This window comes from Ananas comosus, linkage group 5 (genome assembly GCF_001540865.1).
Source record: "Ananas comosus cultivar F153 linkage group 5, ASM154086v1, whole genome shotgun sequence".
NCBI lineage: Eukaryota > Viridiplantae > Streptophyta > Magnoliopsida > Poales > Bromeliaceae > Ananas > Ananas comosus.
The window spans coordinates 14,070,952-14,084,985 of record NC_033625.1 but is presented as its reverse complement, the minus strand read 5'-3'; the positions used below and the strand labels follow the sequence as shown (position 1 = coordinate 14,084,985).

Genomic DNA, 14,034 nt, shown 5'->3' with positions numbered 1-14,034 from the left:
TCAACCAGAAGCACGAATCTTAAAGACCAGCAACTTAATATTCTGGTACACCTAATAATAATAATAATAATAATAATTACAATAAAGAAGCTGATCAAATCTTCNACTTACGAGTACAGCGGAAAAAAAAAGCATTAAACCTAAACCTAGGACCAGGAAAGGAACGACTGACGGAGACGACGGACGAAATGATGGGACCGCAGAAGATTTATCGTGGCCGTTGATCTCGGCAGAATCGACGGCGAGGGGCATGTCGTCGTCGCCGGGGACTGAGCAAGTGGTGGGATCCACCTCTTTTCCGCCCCCGGCGGTAGCGGCTGCGGCGGCCTTGTCCGCCGCCATGAAGGTGCGGAGGACGGCGGCGGCGGCGGGGAGGTAGCGGGTCCCGTTTTTCGCCAGCAGCCAAGTTAGTCCCATTATCTGGCAATCGCGGCCGCGGGCCCTGCCGACCGCTTTGCTTTTCATCGTCGCGGTGGCGTTGCCGCCCACCGCCGCCGCCGCTTCAGCCTTCAGCTGCAGAATTTGATGTAATAGAAGGTCACCATATTTTCATAGAATAATTTAACTGCTATCCAACAACAATAATAGTACAAAAATTCTATAAGGAAGAGTTAAATGTCCTTCATTCAATTAACACTTAAAAATTTGACTTTTATATGATCATATTTCTTCGACTTAAACGCAACCTAAATCTATAGTTCGACGGTTCGAAATTGAAATCGAAACTAAAATCATCAAATTTTTCCTTTTTGTTTTCGTAGTTAAGGTTATTTTTGTTTAGCATCGGTTAAAACTGTTCCGTTCGGATTCGGTTAAAATGTGGAATATGCTTGAGCATTGATGTCCCTGTATATAGATTGAGATTGGGAGGTTCACATCAACACAGCTATGCAGAACCTCACAATGGTCCCAGTTTGTGCTGGGACCCTGATTTGTACAATCCATTTCACCACCCTTTGGATTAATTTTGGAAAAAATTTAAAAATATAAAAAATAGAAAAAAAAATTTTAAAAATTATTTCACTTCTTGAATGGATTGGTTTAAGATAAACAGCCCTGTCCCACTATGTAGTATACAGTATTTCTGCGATTGTTGCCAAGTAGGGCAGTCAATGAGGTGAACACGAGTGAGCTTGAGTCAACTCGTGTTCGCTTAGTTTAATAAACGAGCCGAACACGAACTGATTCGTTAAAATGCTTACGAGCTTGCTCGTGAATAGCAAGTAAAATTATCAATTCTACCACTAAGTGAAAAGTTGGAAGAACATTAAGAAAAGTAAAATTTTAATCTATTAATTAAAATTCACAAAGTATAGAGGTTCTCCTAAAATCCAAATATATATGTAGAGTTCGGCTATGGTGATTTTAAAAGCACCAAACACTTGTTGCTAGTTAGTTTCTCACCGCTGAATCTATTTTTTTGATTATATTTTTTGGCTTAAATAAACCAGCATTCTATCATGTGGCGGAAGGCTAGGTTGTGCCAAATCACGATCAAAATGACGGGAGGTTAGGCTGAGCCGAGTCATATTTGAAATGGCGGGAGGCTGATTGGGCGGAGTCACAATCGAGACCTATCGACACTATGTCTATACGATTTAAATGAATTGGTTGCGTATTAACAGCTAGAACTTTTAAAATTAATGATTAGCGCCAACGAATCGACAAGTGATACCAAAGCCAGTGATGGCACGAGTTCAAGTTTTACGCAACTTATTAGTCTCCTATTTTAGCCTACTAATAAATAACCAACAATAGCCCTAACAACAAGGAGGATGTTGGGTTGAGCGGTTCTTAGGTAAAGTAATATGCGGTTAGAATGATAGTGGTCATCTAGAGTTGAGACAAGGATACTGATCCCAGCTCGCATTCAGCTCAGTAAGATTTTCAGTCAGTTTGTATCCGCATCGGTGTCGAGTTTATTTCCAGCCAAACACGAACTGCCTCGTGAACAACCACGGCTTTGCGTCTCGGATTTTCTATCCTAGTGAAACGTACTGCTAGCAAAGAGAGAGAGAGAGAGAGAGAGAGAGAGAGAGAGAGACCTGGTTGAGGGCGCGGAGGCAGCGGGAGCAGGCGGCGAGGCCGGGGGCGGAGCAGGCGCGCTGGAGGCGGCGGGCGGCGGCGGCGGTGGGGGGCGACCAGCGGGCGGCAGAGGGGGGAGGGGCAGGAGGGGCGGCGGAGGCGGACGGCGCAGGAGTCGATGCGGGGAGGAGGGAGGCGCGGGGCCGCCGCGGGAGCGGAGGGCGCGGGCGGCCGCGGCCGCGCACGAACTCGGAGTCGTCCGGCAGCAGCGGGAGCTCGCCGCCCACACCGCCGCCGCCGCCGGCAGCAGGAGCAGGCGGGGAGAGGGAGAGTGCTGTCGGGCGTAGGCGGCGTAGAGCCAGCCGCCAGCAGGGCAGCAGTGGGAGGAGGAGGGGGAGAGGAGGAGGCAGGAGGAGGGACGGCGGGGGAGGCTGTCGGAGGGCGGAGAGGGCAGGCGGAGGAGACGGCCGACTGCTCCGGGAAAGGCGGGGATGGTGGTCGGGTGGAGGAGACGGGGGGGCAGCAGGAGGAGAGGGGCGGGCTCGGCGGGCACGGCTGGCAGGGCAGCGGTCAGGAGAGAGAAATGGGAGATGAACAAGAAGAAGAAGAAGAAGAAGAAGAAGAAGTAGGATTGGAGAGAGAATGCAGCAGGAGAAGGCATTGTTCTCATCACACTCTCTCTCTCTCTCTCTCTCTCTCTCTCTCTCCCTGCAAGGTTTGTTGCTTGGTAGGTGGGGAGTATGATTAGTTAGGGAGGAGGGGAGGTGTGCTTTGCTTTTGCTGTGGCTTTTGCTTTTGCTTTTGGAGGAAGAGATACTGCATGGACTAGTTTGTGGTCATATACATATAGAGAGAGAGAGAGAGAAAAGAGCTTTCTTTCTCAAAGTAATAATAATAGGTTAACGCCGACTGTTCCTAGAGCAAGTGACAACGAACTTGGTAGTTGGTACTCGAGATTTCAAGTTCGAATCCTAGTTGATTCACATTTCTAGCTAAGTTTATTTCTAAATGAAATAAACGAAGCGGGTAGCATGCTACCTATCTCTCAAAATAATAATAATAATAATAACAATAATATGGTTAATTTCATATCGTTCCCTGTAAACATAGTGAATGATAAATATATCTCTATAAAGTTTAATTTTTATATGTTATTTCTACAAAAGTCTTGATGTTTTCAAATATGTCCCTCTGGTTTCTTATTATTAGAGAACCGTTAGAGAACTGTTTATATTTTCAATTTTGCCATCACAAATATGTCCATCCAAAAGTCATAACAGTATATTATAAGAGGGGTAAAAATGTCAAAAACTAACCAGGATTAAGTATTTAACCTATGATTAACTAAACTTTTCTAACGGATTCTAACGCCAGGAATATATTTGAAAACATCAGAAATTTTGTAGGGACAACAAATGAAAGTTGAACTTTGTATGAATATATTTGTCATTCACTATGTTTGGAGAGACTTATATGAAATTAATCCATAATAAATAATAATAATAATAATTTGCAGTTACTAATTTAATAGTTAATAAACGAAGTAAATAGCATGCTTTCTTTCTCTCTCAAAAAAAAGACTTAGTAGTTAGTAGCCTTATGTTGTTAAGTACAATTATGTTATTATTACATTCTAATTAGTAATTATTAAATTTGAAATTCCATTATTAAACTCTAAGCACTATCTAATTCGGCTAAAATATAATTTATATATTTCTACTTAAAAAATAAAATAAGAGCATACCTATGTATACTTTCTTTTCAAGCCCTTTTGGCCTAGTAATTAATATGATGCAAGTGGAATTATGAACTATAAAATTAAGGTCACACATAACTCATTTCTCAAATAAGTTTGCTAAAAAAACTATTATTAAATTATTTTTTATTCATATTGTTTTGTGTCGTATTATTTTTAAATCAGATAAATTAATTTTTCACACTACTTTTCAATTTTTGAAAGTTATTTTTTGTCGTGTTTGATTAAATTCAAAGTGCAGCATTATGCCCTGTACAGAATAAAAAATAATTTATTACTGAATAACTTATTGGGATATACACATCTAAGTCATGCAAACTTAGAAACTTGTCAATTATTATACAAGCTCTACAAAAACTGCTTACAATGTGATTAAAATCTTAGATGATAATAATAATAATAAAATAAAATAGTAATAGAAAAAAATAAAAAGAATGTGGTGGTGATTCAGGTTTCATCATTGCTCAGACAATTCTTGCCCTAGAGAGCATGTGGAGTGTTTGGATTCTTTTGTGCTCCCACACAAATATATTTTGGCATTATTACATGTGAGTTGTTTCCTCTCATCTTATATATGATTTATCTGAAAAAAAAATTTAATGGTCTATATACTATGCTATTAATAGCACGAAGCATTTGGTGCTACCAAGTTTTTCGCCGTTAGATCTATCTTTTCGATCATTTTCACACGTTAGATTATACTATTCAATCAACCACCTACTCAACCCTAGGGGGCCGACATCATCCTAACTGCACATCACTTAATCTAATGGCCAAAAACTTGGTAGCACTAATGACTTGGTGCTATTAATAGAATATTAGCCTAGTTCTATATATATATATATATATATATATATATATATATATATATATATATATATATAGAGTTCGGCTACTATACTTTTATGAGTATTGGCTCCCTTATACTCATAAGTTTTTGGCCTTTAGATTTATTTTATTGATCATTTTATCCGTTAGATTATACTATTCAACCAACTACCCACTCAACCCTAGGGGGCCACTATTATTCTAAGTGGGGACCACCATCATCCTAACCACATATCCCATCGATCAACGGTTAAAAATTTATGAGTACAAGGGAGTCTATACTCATAAGAGTATAGTAATCCTAGCCTATATATATATAGAGAGAGAGAGAGAGAGAGTTGTGCTAGAATACTATCGGTAGTAAACGAGCTGTTTTACTACCGATTTGTTTTCGATGATAGAACTTTCAAATTGACGAGGCTCCGTTGAACATGATCTATACCACTTGAAATGTTTAGAAATCAAATTTCAAATCTTTTCGACATCATTTGCCTAATGATCAAAGAGTTTCAAAATTTGTAATTTTAATGGTCAATAAGAGGCGTTTTCTCGTTTAACGGCGTAAAGATATCCAAATCAATTGAATTTTTGTTTAAAAATTCTTTAAACTATTTAAAACAAGATCTATACTCTTGATCTTGATTACAAGACTCCTATCATCATTTTTTAAAGAGTATTCATTTTCAGCCATTCATTTTTCTATTCACTTGATGGATAAAAGAACAATATCGAAAGTGCGTGAAATTTGATTTCTAGGTAGTTTAAATGGTTTAGATCATATTTAACGGAGCCGATCGTCAATTTGAAAGCTCTATCATCGAAAACAAATTGGTAGTAAAACGGCTCGTTTACTACCGATAGTATTCTAGCTCAACACTCTCTCTCTCTCTCTCTCTCTCTCTCTATATATATATATATATATGTAGTTTTTTTAAAAAAAAAATTGTATAAGGCAAGCTCCACTTTTATATTTGGCCAAGCAAATTAATTATATTATCCATAATCACTAATTAAAAATGCAAATAATTTTTTTTGGTAAATTGGTTTAGGAGATCCCTTCAACTATAGCCCTGTTTAAAATGGCCCTCTCAAATTAATTTTATCTTTTTCAACTAACATACCTTAATTAATATTTTTCCCTTTTGCTTAATTTCCTCAACCACCTAATTAAAAACCTATGCTAATGCTTGGTGTGTTGGTGATCCATTGACTAAAGAATCCAAGCAATGATTTTTTTTTCTTTTTTTAATTCTAAGGGAGTGTTTGGTTCCTAGCTCAAAAAATGCTAAAAAAACTATTTTTCAAAATAAAGTATTTCGATGATAAATAATTCTTTTCATAATTATTGTTTTCAGAATAAAAAGAATTGAAAAATAAATACTTTTTAAGAGAACTAAACAAATAGAAAAATACTCTTTCAGCCCGTCAGCGAATTATTATCTCACATTTTTTTTGGAGAGAACCAAATATTTACTAATAACCATTTCAAATAAGTTTGCACTTACAAATATAAAAAGTAACTAAACTCATGGAGTGATCCTAGTTAGTAATAGCCAAATACTAACTCCATTTTTATCTTTTCCAAGTAATTAATATACTTCTAGTTCTCTTTTGGGATCTTATAAACTTAGGACAAGGATTAACATCCATTGTAGCTTAGCATGTGGGTTTAACTTATTCACTAGCCATTAGCTTTTGTACTCTTATTAATTGACCATAGATGTGAGAATCATGAGTGGAATTAACACACATTAGTAAGCTAATGGACATATATTAATAAAGTAATGATCCAAATTTTTTTGAGAATGTATTATGTGGACCTGGACTATGGACAATCAACATGCACCAATCTTATGTTATTTATTTATTTTTCCTTTAGAAAAGTATATTTAGCACATGTTATAACATACAACAATATATGATTAATATATAGTATGCTGAACACTTTCTTTCTTGATCCATTTACTTAGAAAATCAATTTGATAGGAAAAAAAAAGAAAAAGACTTGCATGGTTTAAAACTGGTTCACGTAAACACTAAATTAGCGGGATTTAATAAGAGAGTTTGTGAGTACCCGCACAATGAGTGATCACAACAGTATATTCTACTAACATCAACTCGGCCATCTGATCAACTTATCTATATATTTATAAGTAAACTGAAGTGAACATAGCAATACACCCGACGACATCGTAGACCAGGTCTAGGGCACGCAACAATTTGTTTCTCCCATGAATACTATTCTTAATTAATTAAGATCCTCAAATCTTACTAAAAGGAATAATGTTTCATAGAACTCTTCAAAAAAAAAGAAAAAAAAAAGAAAAAAAAGAAGAAACAAAAGTGCACAAACACCAATAAAGGAGATGTAAGGAAATGTAGGGGGTTGGGAATAATGAAAAGCATGAGTACTATGTGCACAGTAAAACATAAATATATCAACCAAATGCTTACTGTTTATGGGACTTTTTGGCTTCTTGCTTTGCTTTGGCTTCTTAAAAAAGTGCTTCCCCACACCACACCCCCCACTCCCTGCGCGTGACTCTCTTTATATATCTTTGCTAGGTGCTTCTTTTTTTTCCTTTTTTTTTTAATTTTGTGTGTGTGTGTGTGTGTGTGTGTGTGTGTGTGTGTGTTGTTTGTGGTGTGTGTGTGTGTTGTTAAAGAACGGTGTTTAAATATTTTTATATTTAACACTCCCCTTCACGTCTGGGCTTGAGACTTTTTAATCGGCCCATGACGTGGGCTTGAATTAAATGGGCCTCACGTCTGGGCTCGAGACTTTTTAATCGGCCCATGACGTGGGCTTGAATTAAATGGGAGGAAATTAATATGCTAGGAGCCTGGTGTGACTCGAACTCAGGACCTCCTGCTCTGATACCATGGGAAACAACCGTTGTACTCTAAAAGCTTAAGCTGTTAAAGAACGGTGTTTAAACATTTTTATATTTAACATGTGTGTGTGTGTGTGACAAACACAAAAATTTAGCACAGCTGAGCTGGTACAGATGAAACTGGTTAGGATAAATTATGATTAATTTTAACACCGGATTCGATGGGATGCGAATATCTTTTATTTTGAAAAAAATCATTCGAAAACAAAATTATATTTAAACAAAATGAGGCGATATAGAATTGAAAAAGTCCTACACAGTTCATTTTTTTTATCTCAATTAGCTAGTTGATCAGCTTGCATAGTGTTTCTAGAGAAACGAGAATTCCATCCGAAAGAGAAGGACTGGAGCATTTTGAACTTCATTCTAATATCCCAAGTGATCGACTTGAATTGGTCAGATCTGAAGTGGATCATTTTAATAATCAATATTGAGTCCGAGAATATCTGAATTCGATAGGATGCGAATATGACCATCAAAATTTAGCATCCGATATATATTTGTATTATCCAAATTCGTAATTAGAAAAAAAGGGTTTTTGTTTATTTACTCTTGATTGTTATTCAAAACTTTTAAATTTACCTTAAAATCACCAAATACTCTTCTAAATCTCAAATCCCTATAGGGGGTATTTTAAGGAATTTTTAAAAATAAATAAGGGCACTTTGATGAATCGGATATATATTAGGCACTTTTGAAGTTTTAAAGAGTATATCAAATTTTATCTTAAAAAAATATGGATATGGATGTGGTTTCGTCAAATATCTAACTGTATTTGACCGTTTTTATCCTTATGAGAAAGGGGATGTTAATATTTATTGTACCGCGATATGGTGATTTTCTATCATATTGGGATTTGTATTAGCGCAAATAAGATATAATGGAACTAAAGTTTTATACTCGTCTTCAAATTTCATCAATAAGATATAATAGAACTAAGATATAATGGAGCTCGCATTCGAACCTAACAATTGCGAAGTCGCGAGTTTGCGTCGTACGTGAACTCGCCGCCGCGTGAGACTGTCTCGCACATGCGGACCGTGCGTTGTCCAAATGCTAGCGATCTCCAACTCCACGAATTGGCGACTTGAACGCCAAACTTTCATGGAAACAAACACGCCCTAACCGAACATTAGTATAATAACATATTCCATTAAAAGGAAAATCATTTTTATTTAAGTCTAAATATATTATATAGGTTGCAACTTACTTATTCAATTTTATAGAACTGACATGATATGACAAATTTAATAATCACTTCAAATTTTTTGGACCCTCTTTGAGAGAGAGTGAATTGTGTTTAAATTAAAATACAATTTTACACAAGAAGATAATTGAGGCATTAAGAAAAGTACAAGGGTAATTTTGTAATTTAGCCTTAAATTAATTTGAGTGAAACAATTGTCAACAGTGAATTGATTCAACTGCATGTATAAATTAGCAAAGTAGGAAAGCAAGGAGAAGCTGCCACATTTCACAGTGAATTGCTTAGAAGTGATATTGATTAGACTACTTAAATTGGAATGAGGCTATTAAAAAATTAGGGTTTCACTTTTTTGGGCTTCATTTGAGGAGTAAGAAGCACTTACTTCACCAAGTGTGGCCCTTTAAATTTTAATTAAGTAGGGTATATGTCACACCATAGGCCCTAAGTTTTTGTCATTTAGAGAGAGAGAGAGAGAGAGAGAGAGAAGTATGGTAGGATTTAACCATCATTGTGAAGGACCACACCTATATGATTTTGTAAGTGTTGAATATAAGATATTAAGAAATTGAGTTTCAAGAGTAATCATTTGTTTCACACCGTATATCAGAGCAGAAGATTCTAAGTTTGAATCCACTTGCACTTTTATTCTTATTTAGTTTTCTCTTATTTAACTTCTGCATCTTTCACCGATTAACAAGTCTAAAAACTGAGATTAATATACTATTCTCTAACCGTTTAAGTTTTCAGAATAATCGAGTGCATTTTAGCAAGTATGGGTAGTTCATTAAATATATCATTTTAATAAAGTTAGGGAGAAAACAAAAGAAAAAGGCTAAGGGGCCTAAAAGATGACTCACTCAAGTCATTGTATTGATGGGTATTGGTGATTTGATGACCTAAGAACTAAGATGACACTTCAACTTTGTTGTTAGTGTGTAAAACCTAATTTTCACCACTCCTATTATTAATTAAGTGATTTATTACTTATTAGCACCAAGATTTTGTATTATCTATGTGATTTTAGCTAAGTTTGCAGATCAAATTTACAAGTGCATGTAATCACAAAACACTCAGATTTTACATTCATGCATCGAAACACGAGCTTTATATATATATATATATATATATATATATATGTATACATATTTATCTATCAAAATAAGATTCTGATCACCCAATATGAGCAAGAGAATTAAATAAACACACCAATCATGCTTCAAAAAAGAAAAAGAAAAAAAAAGAACAACTACAAAATCACTCCTTGGCTACCTAGGTTCAATGAGGGTGATTGTGACCTCATTCACAGACCTTGTTTTCGTCGAATTGGTCTTCGTGGTCGACGACAGGTCTGACCCGGAGGCTGCAGGCCGGTCGGCGAAACTCGGCGGTTCGGTAGGCATGGGGAGCTGCATTTGCTCGCTTATCAACATGAGGACCACGTTCGACATCGTTGGCCGGTCGTCGGGGTTTTCCTGCACGCATAGCAGCCCCACGTGGAAGCACCGCCATGCTTCGGTCGTCGAGTACGAATCTCCGAGCAATGGGTCGACGAACTCTGTTGCTCTATCTTCAATCCACAATTTCCAAGCCTGTCAAAAATTGAACTACCTTTGTTTTATTCCAAGAAGGAAGCACTTTTAATTCGGGCTTGTTTGCGTAGCTGAAGCTTTTATAGAAGTGTTGTTCGAATAGCTTAGCTTGGCAAAAGAAAACACTAATTCTTAGTAGCTTCTTATCGTAGCCAAAGCAAAAGCTTGGGGCGTCCGCTTTTGGAGCCCAAAAGCTTATTTTATTAGCTTCTGGGCTAAGCCTCTAGTGTCTAAACGCTTTGCTTTCTATATAAGAGAAGTTATTACAAAAGCCAGGTCAAAGTTCGACCACACGCTTGGTCTAGTCTACTCGACTCAGCCTTAACTGCATGCAAATTTGGGATCTATTACAAGTACATGAATTCTCTTTTGCCAAACTCAACCCTATCTCCAAATATCTCTTCTTACGATAATACAAAAAAGAGTCATTAAAAAAACAAGAGGAGGAGACTCTGGTGTGGATATGAAGTTAGCTAACCTTTCGGAGTAAGGTCTGGCCATGTTGCTGAAAATAAGAAGCTCCATTTCTCTGCCCACTCAGAATCTCTAGAAGCAGAACTCCGAAACTAAAAACGTCTGATTTAACGGAGAAAATGCCTTCCATCGCATACTCCGGAGCCACATATCCACTGCCCCATTACACAAAAGCAGGCTAAATAACAAGAAGAATACTTTCTAACTCAATAGTTAAAAAAAAAAAAAATTGATTCATAAAGTTTGTATATTTCCAACTCAAAAATAGAAGACTAGAAGATGATACTGAGAAGGGGGGAATTGGTTTCACCCACAATGTTCCGACCACTCTTCCGATATTCACTTCATTATCTTCCCCTTCGAAGATCTTCGCCATGCCAAAGTCTGAGATCTTTGGGTTCATCTTGTTGTCCAGCAACACGTTACTAGCTTTCAAGTCCCTATGAATCACTTTCGGCACAGAATCCTCATGGAGGTAGAGAAGGCCGCGAGCGATCCCCATGATAATAGGGTGCCTTCTCTTCCAATCCAGTTGATCGTGCTTGCTTGAATCTATTACAAAACTCAAAACAAATTAGTAAAATAAATCAAAAGGACTACTAAATCAAGTTTGCATAAGTGAAGATTGGCCATTTTACGATTAGCAAGTACTCCGAAGACTATTCCTGAGTCATTTCCAATCAGATCGATCTATTTTATAGTATCGCAATCAGAGCTGGTCTTAATCTCTCTCAACTCTGTGAGATCGTGAGTTCAAACAGCCACAAAAGATATTACTCGCCCTTTTTGTTACCGCTATTGTCAGTACTACTTTTATGGGTCGTCTGATCTCCACCATGCACATTATAATAGATGCTAAGAATCGTAGAATGTTCCTAGGCTACGTACTATCATATTGATCACAAAGAGAGAGAGAGAGAGAGAGAGAGCCATTTCCAATTAGATCAATCAATTCTATAATATGGTATCAGAGCTGGTCTTAACACCTCTAGACTCGGTGAGATCGTCAGTTCAGTTCCCCACAAAAGATATTAATTGCCCTTTTTGTTACCGCTCTCGTAAATACTATTTTTATGGTTCATCTGATCTCCACCATGCACAGTATAGTAGGCGTTAAGATTGTTCCTAGGCCATTTACCATCAGATCGATGAGAGAGAGAGAGAGAGAGAGAGATGAAGGAACTTACCGGACTCGCCGAATAAGAAGGCGTCGAGGCTTCTATTAGGAAGGTACTCATAGATGAGGAGCTTCTCATCTCTCTCAACGCAGCAACCAAGAAGCCTCACCAGGTTCCTGTGCTGGAGCTTCGCGATCAACTCCACCTCGTTCCTGAACTCGACGGTGCCCTGCCTCGACTTCGTCGAGAGCCGCTTCACCGCGATCTCCACCCCACCACTCAAAACACCCTAAAAAAGAACTCTCCCTCCCTTAGCAATAAAACACTTAAAAAAAAAAAGAACACTGAATCAAACTGTACTTTCACCTAGGCATTTCGACAAACATATCGTGGGCAAGAGACATTACTCTATAAACAGGGCCAAATCCTCCTTCTCCGAGCTTGTTATCCTTCGCAAAATTGTTGGTAGCTGCTTGAATTGTTGCTAGATCCACTAATGGCAAATCTGAATTGGATAGAGGCCTCAAACTGTCGATTTGAGCGCGGCGAATCGCTTTAAAAGAACCAATACAACAGTAATTAGTTTCCCTCCTCCTAAATTCACACTTCAAACACAAGAATCAAATTGCCAAGTATCTAACCATTGCGTTTTCTCCATCTCCAACAATATACACAGTAAAGCGAAGTGCCGAAGATCACGACGACGAGGATCGAAACCATTATCGGCATCGCGGCGGAGCTCGATTTGCTGTGCTCCCCTAAAAACCCCAACCCACATCAAATTTCCTGCTCAAATTAGCTACAAACAGCACAAAAATGTAGCAAAAAATGGCATCTTTAAGCATTACCTGAGCCATTTGTGGATGTTGGTGGGGGTGAATCCATCAATTTCCGGCGAAAAAGATCGGATTTTGTGAACTGGGCCATTCACAGAGATCACAAAAAAGTGAAAAACCCCCAATTTTTGGATCAAAATCTCAAGAGAATTTGGGTACTGCTTGATCCAAATTGCAAATTTTGCAATAACAGTGTAAAATTTGGATCTTTTGGAGTGGGAGAGGGCGGTGTTCCTAAGATTTATATCAACCAATGAGGGGTTTACAATTTTTTCACTAAATTATAAAAACCCCCTTATATTTTAGCCGATGTCTCAATTACTCCCTACATAAAAAAATATATCAATTAACCCCTGCACTTTGCATCATCTCAAATACATCTAACTATTTGGAATAATTATTATTAAATTTAGCCATAAAATTTTGTAAAAATAAATTTATAAATAAATTTATCTATAGACAATGCAATAGAATTATAAAAATTGAATAAATTTGTTAATAAAATATTGATTTTGATAGTATTAGCAAAATAAAGATGCTCCATTATCTAAACATTTTATATTTTTCTGAGTTGTAAATTGGATATATATTGACATGTGGAACTAGTTTTAATGAAGTTTTTAAGCCTAATAATTCACTAAGTTTTTAAATTTTTTGGATATATTTGATATGATGGCAAAGTATAGGATGGTAATTGATATAATTTTTAGGGATAATTTCATACAGATCTCAGTAAACATATCGACTAGCAAATATATCTCTCAAAAAATTATAACAATTTCAAATATACTCTGCTGTTAATATTCGTTGGAAAAATATAATTAACCATACATAAAGTACTTAACCCTGATTAGTGAATGAGATAAATTAATTTTTTTACCCCTTTTATATTATCTGTGATAGTAGAAAGAATGAGCAGAACTATTGGGAATTTTTTGGGAAGAATATTTTTACACGATTCTAACGTTGGGACTTTTGGAGGGACATATTTATGATGACAAAATTGTCATTTCACTTATCTTCTATTGAAAAATAAACAATAAGCTAACGGTAACAAACGAGATGGACAAATATAAGCATCATTGGACTTTTGAAAGGCTAAATTTAAAAATTTAAACGTTTTACGAATATATCTGCCATTGGATATGTTTACATAAAATTATATGAAATTATCTCAAATTTTTAATGCAGGAGAGTAATTAATTGAAACTTTGGCTAAAGTGCAAGGAACTTTTTATAATTCAGCCCAATTTTTTTATATTTTATTTTTTTTATATTTTTTTATATTTTTTTATATTAATATATAG

General features: G+C 36.6%; 1 protein-coding gene and 1 pseudogene across 2 annotated transcripts; both read right to left on the bottom strand.

Annotated features, from left to right (window-relative positions):
• On the bottom strand, positions 1-2,686 carry LOC109710728 (annotated as a pseudogene).
• Positions 9,878-12,956, bottom strand: LOC109711014 (putative receptor-like protein kinase At4g00960). 2 transcript variants are annotated; one of them, XM_020233881.1, is made up of 7 exons: positions 12,740-12,956; positions 12,533-12,649; positions 12,299-12,444; positions 11,961-12,180; positions 11,088-11,325; positions 10,778-10,928; positions 9,878-10,299 (listed from the first exon to the last, which is right to left on the bottom strand). In XM_020233881.1, exons 1-7 carry the CDS (start codon positions 12,816-12,818, stop codon positions 9,976-9,978), a joined length of 1,275 nt encoding a protein of 424 aa, XP_020089470.1. In that variant the 5' UTR covers positions 12,819-12,956; the 3' UTR covers positions 9,878-9,975. The 2 variants fall into 2 exon arrangements, with proteins under 2 accessions (XP_020089470.1, XP_020089471.1); XM_020233882.1 differs by having other exon boundaries at positions 11,970-12,180.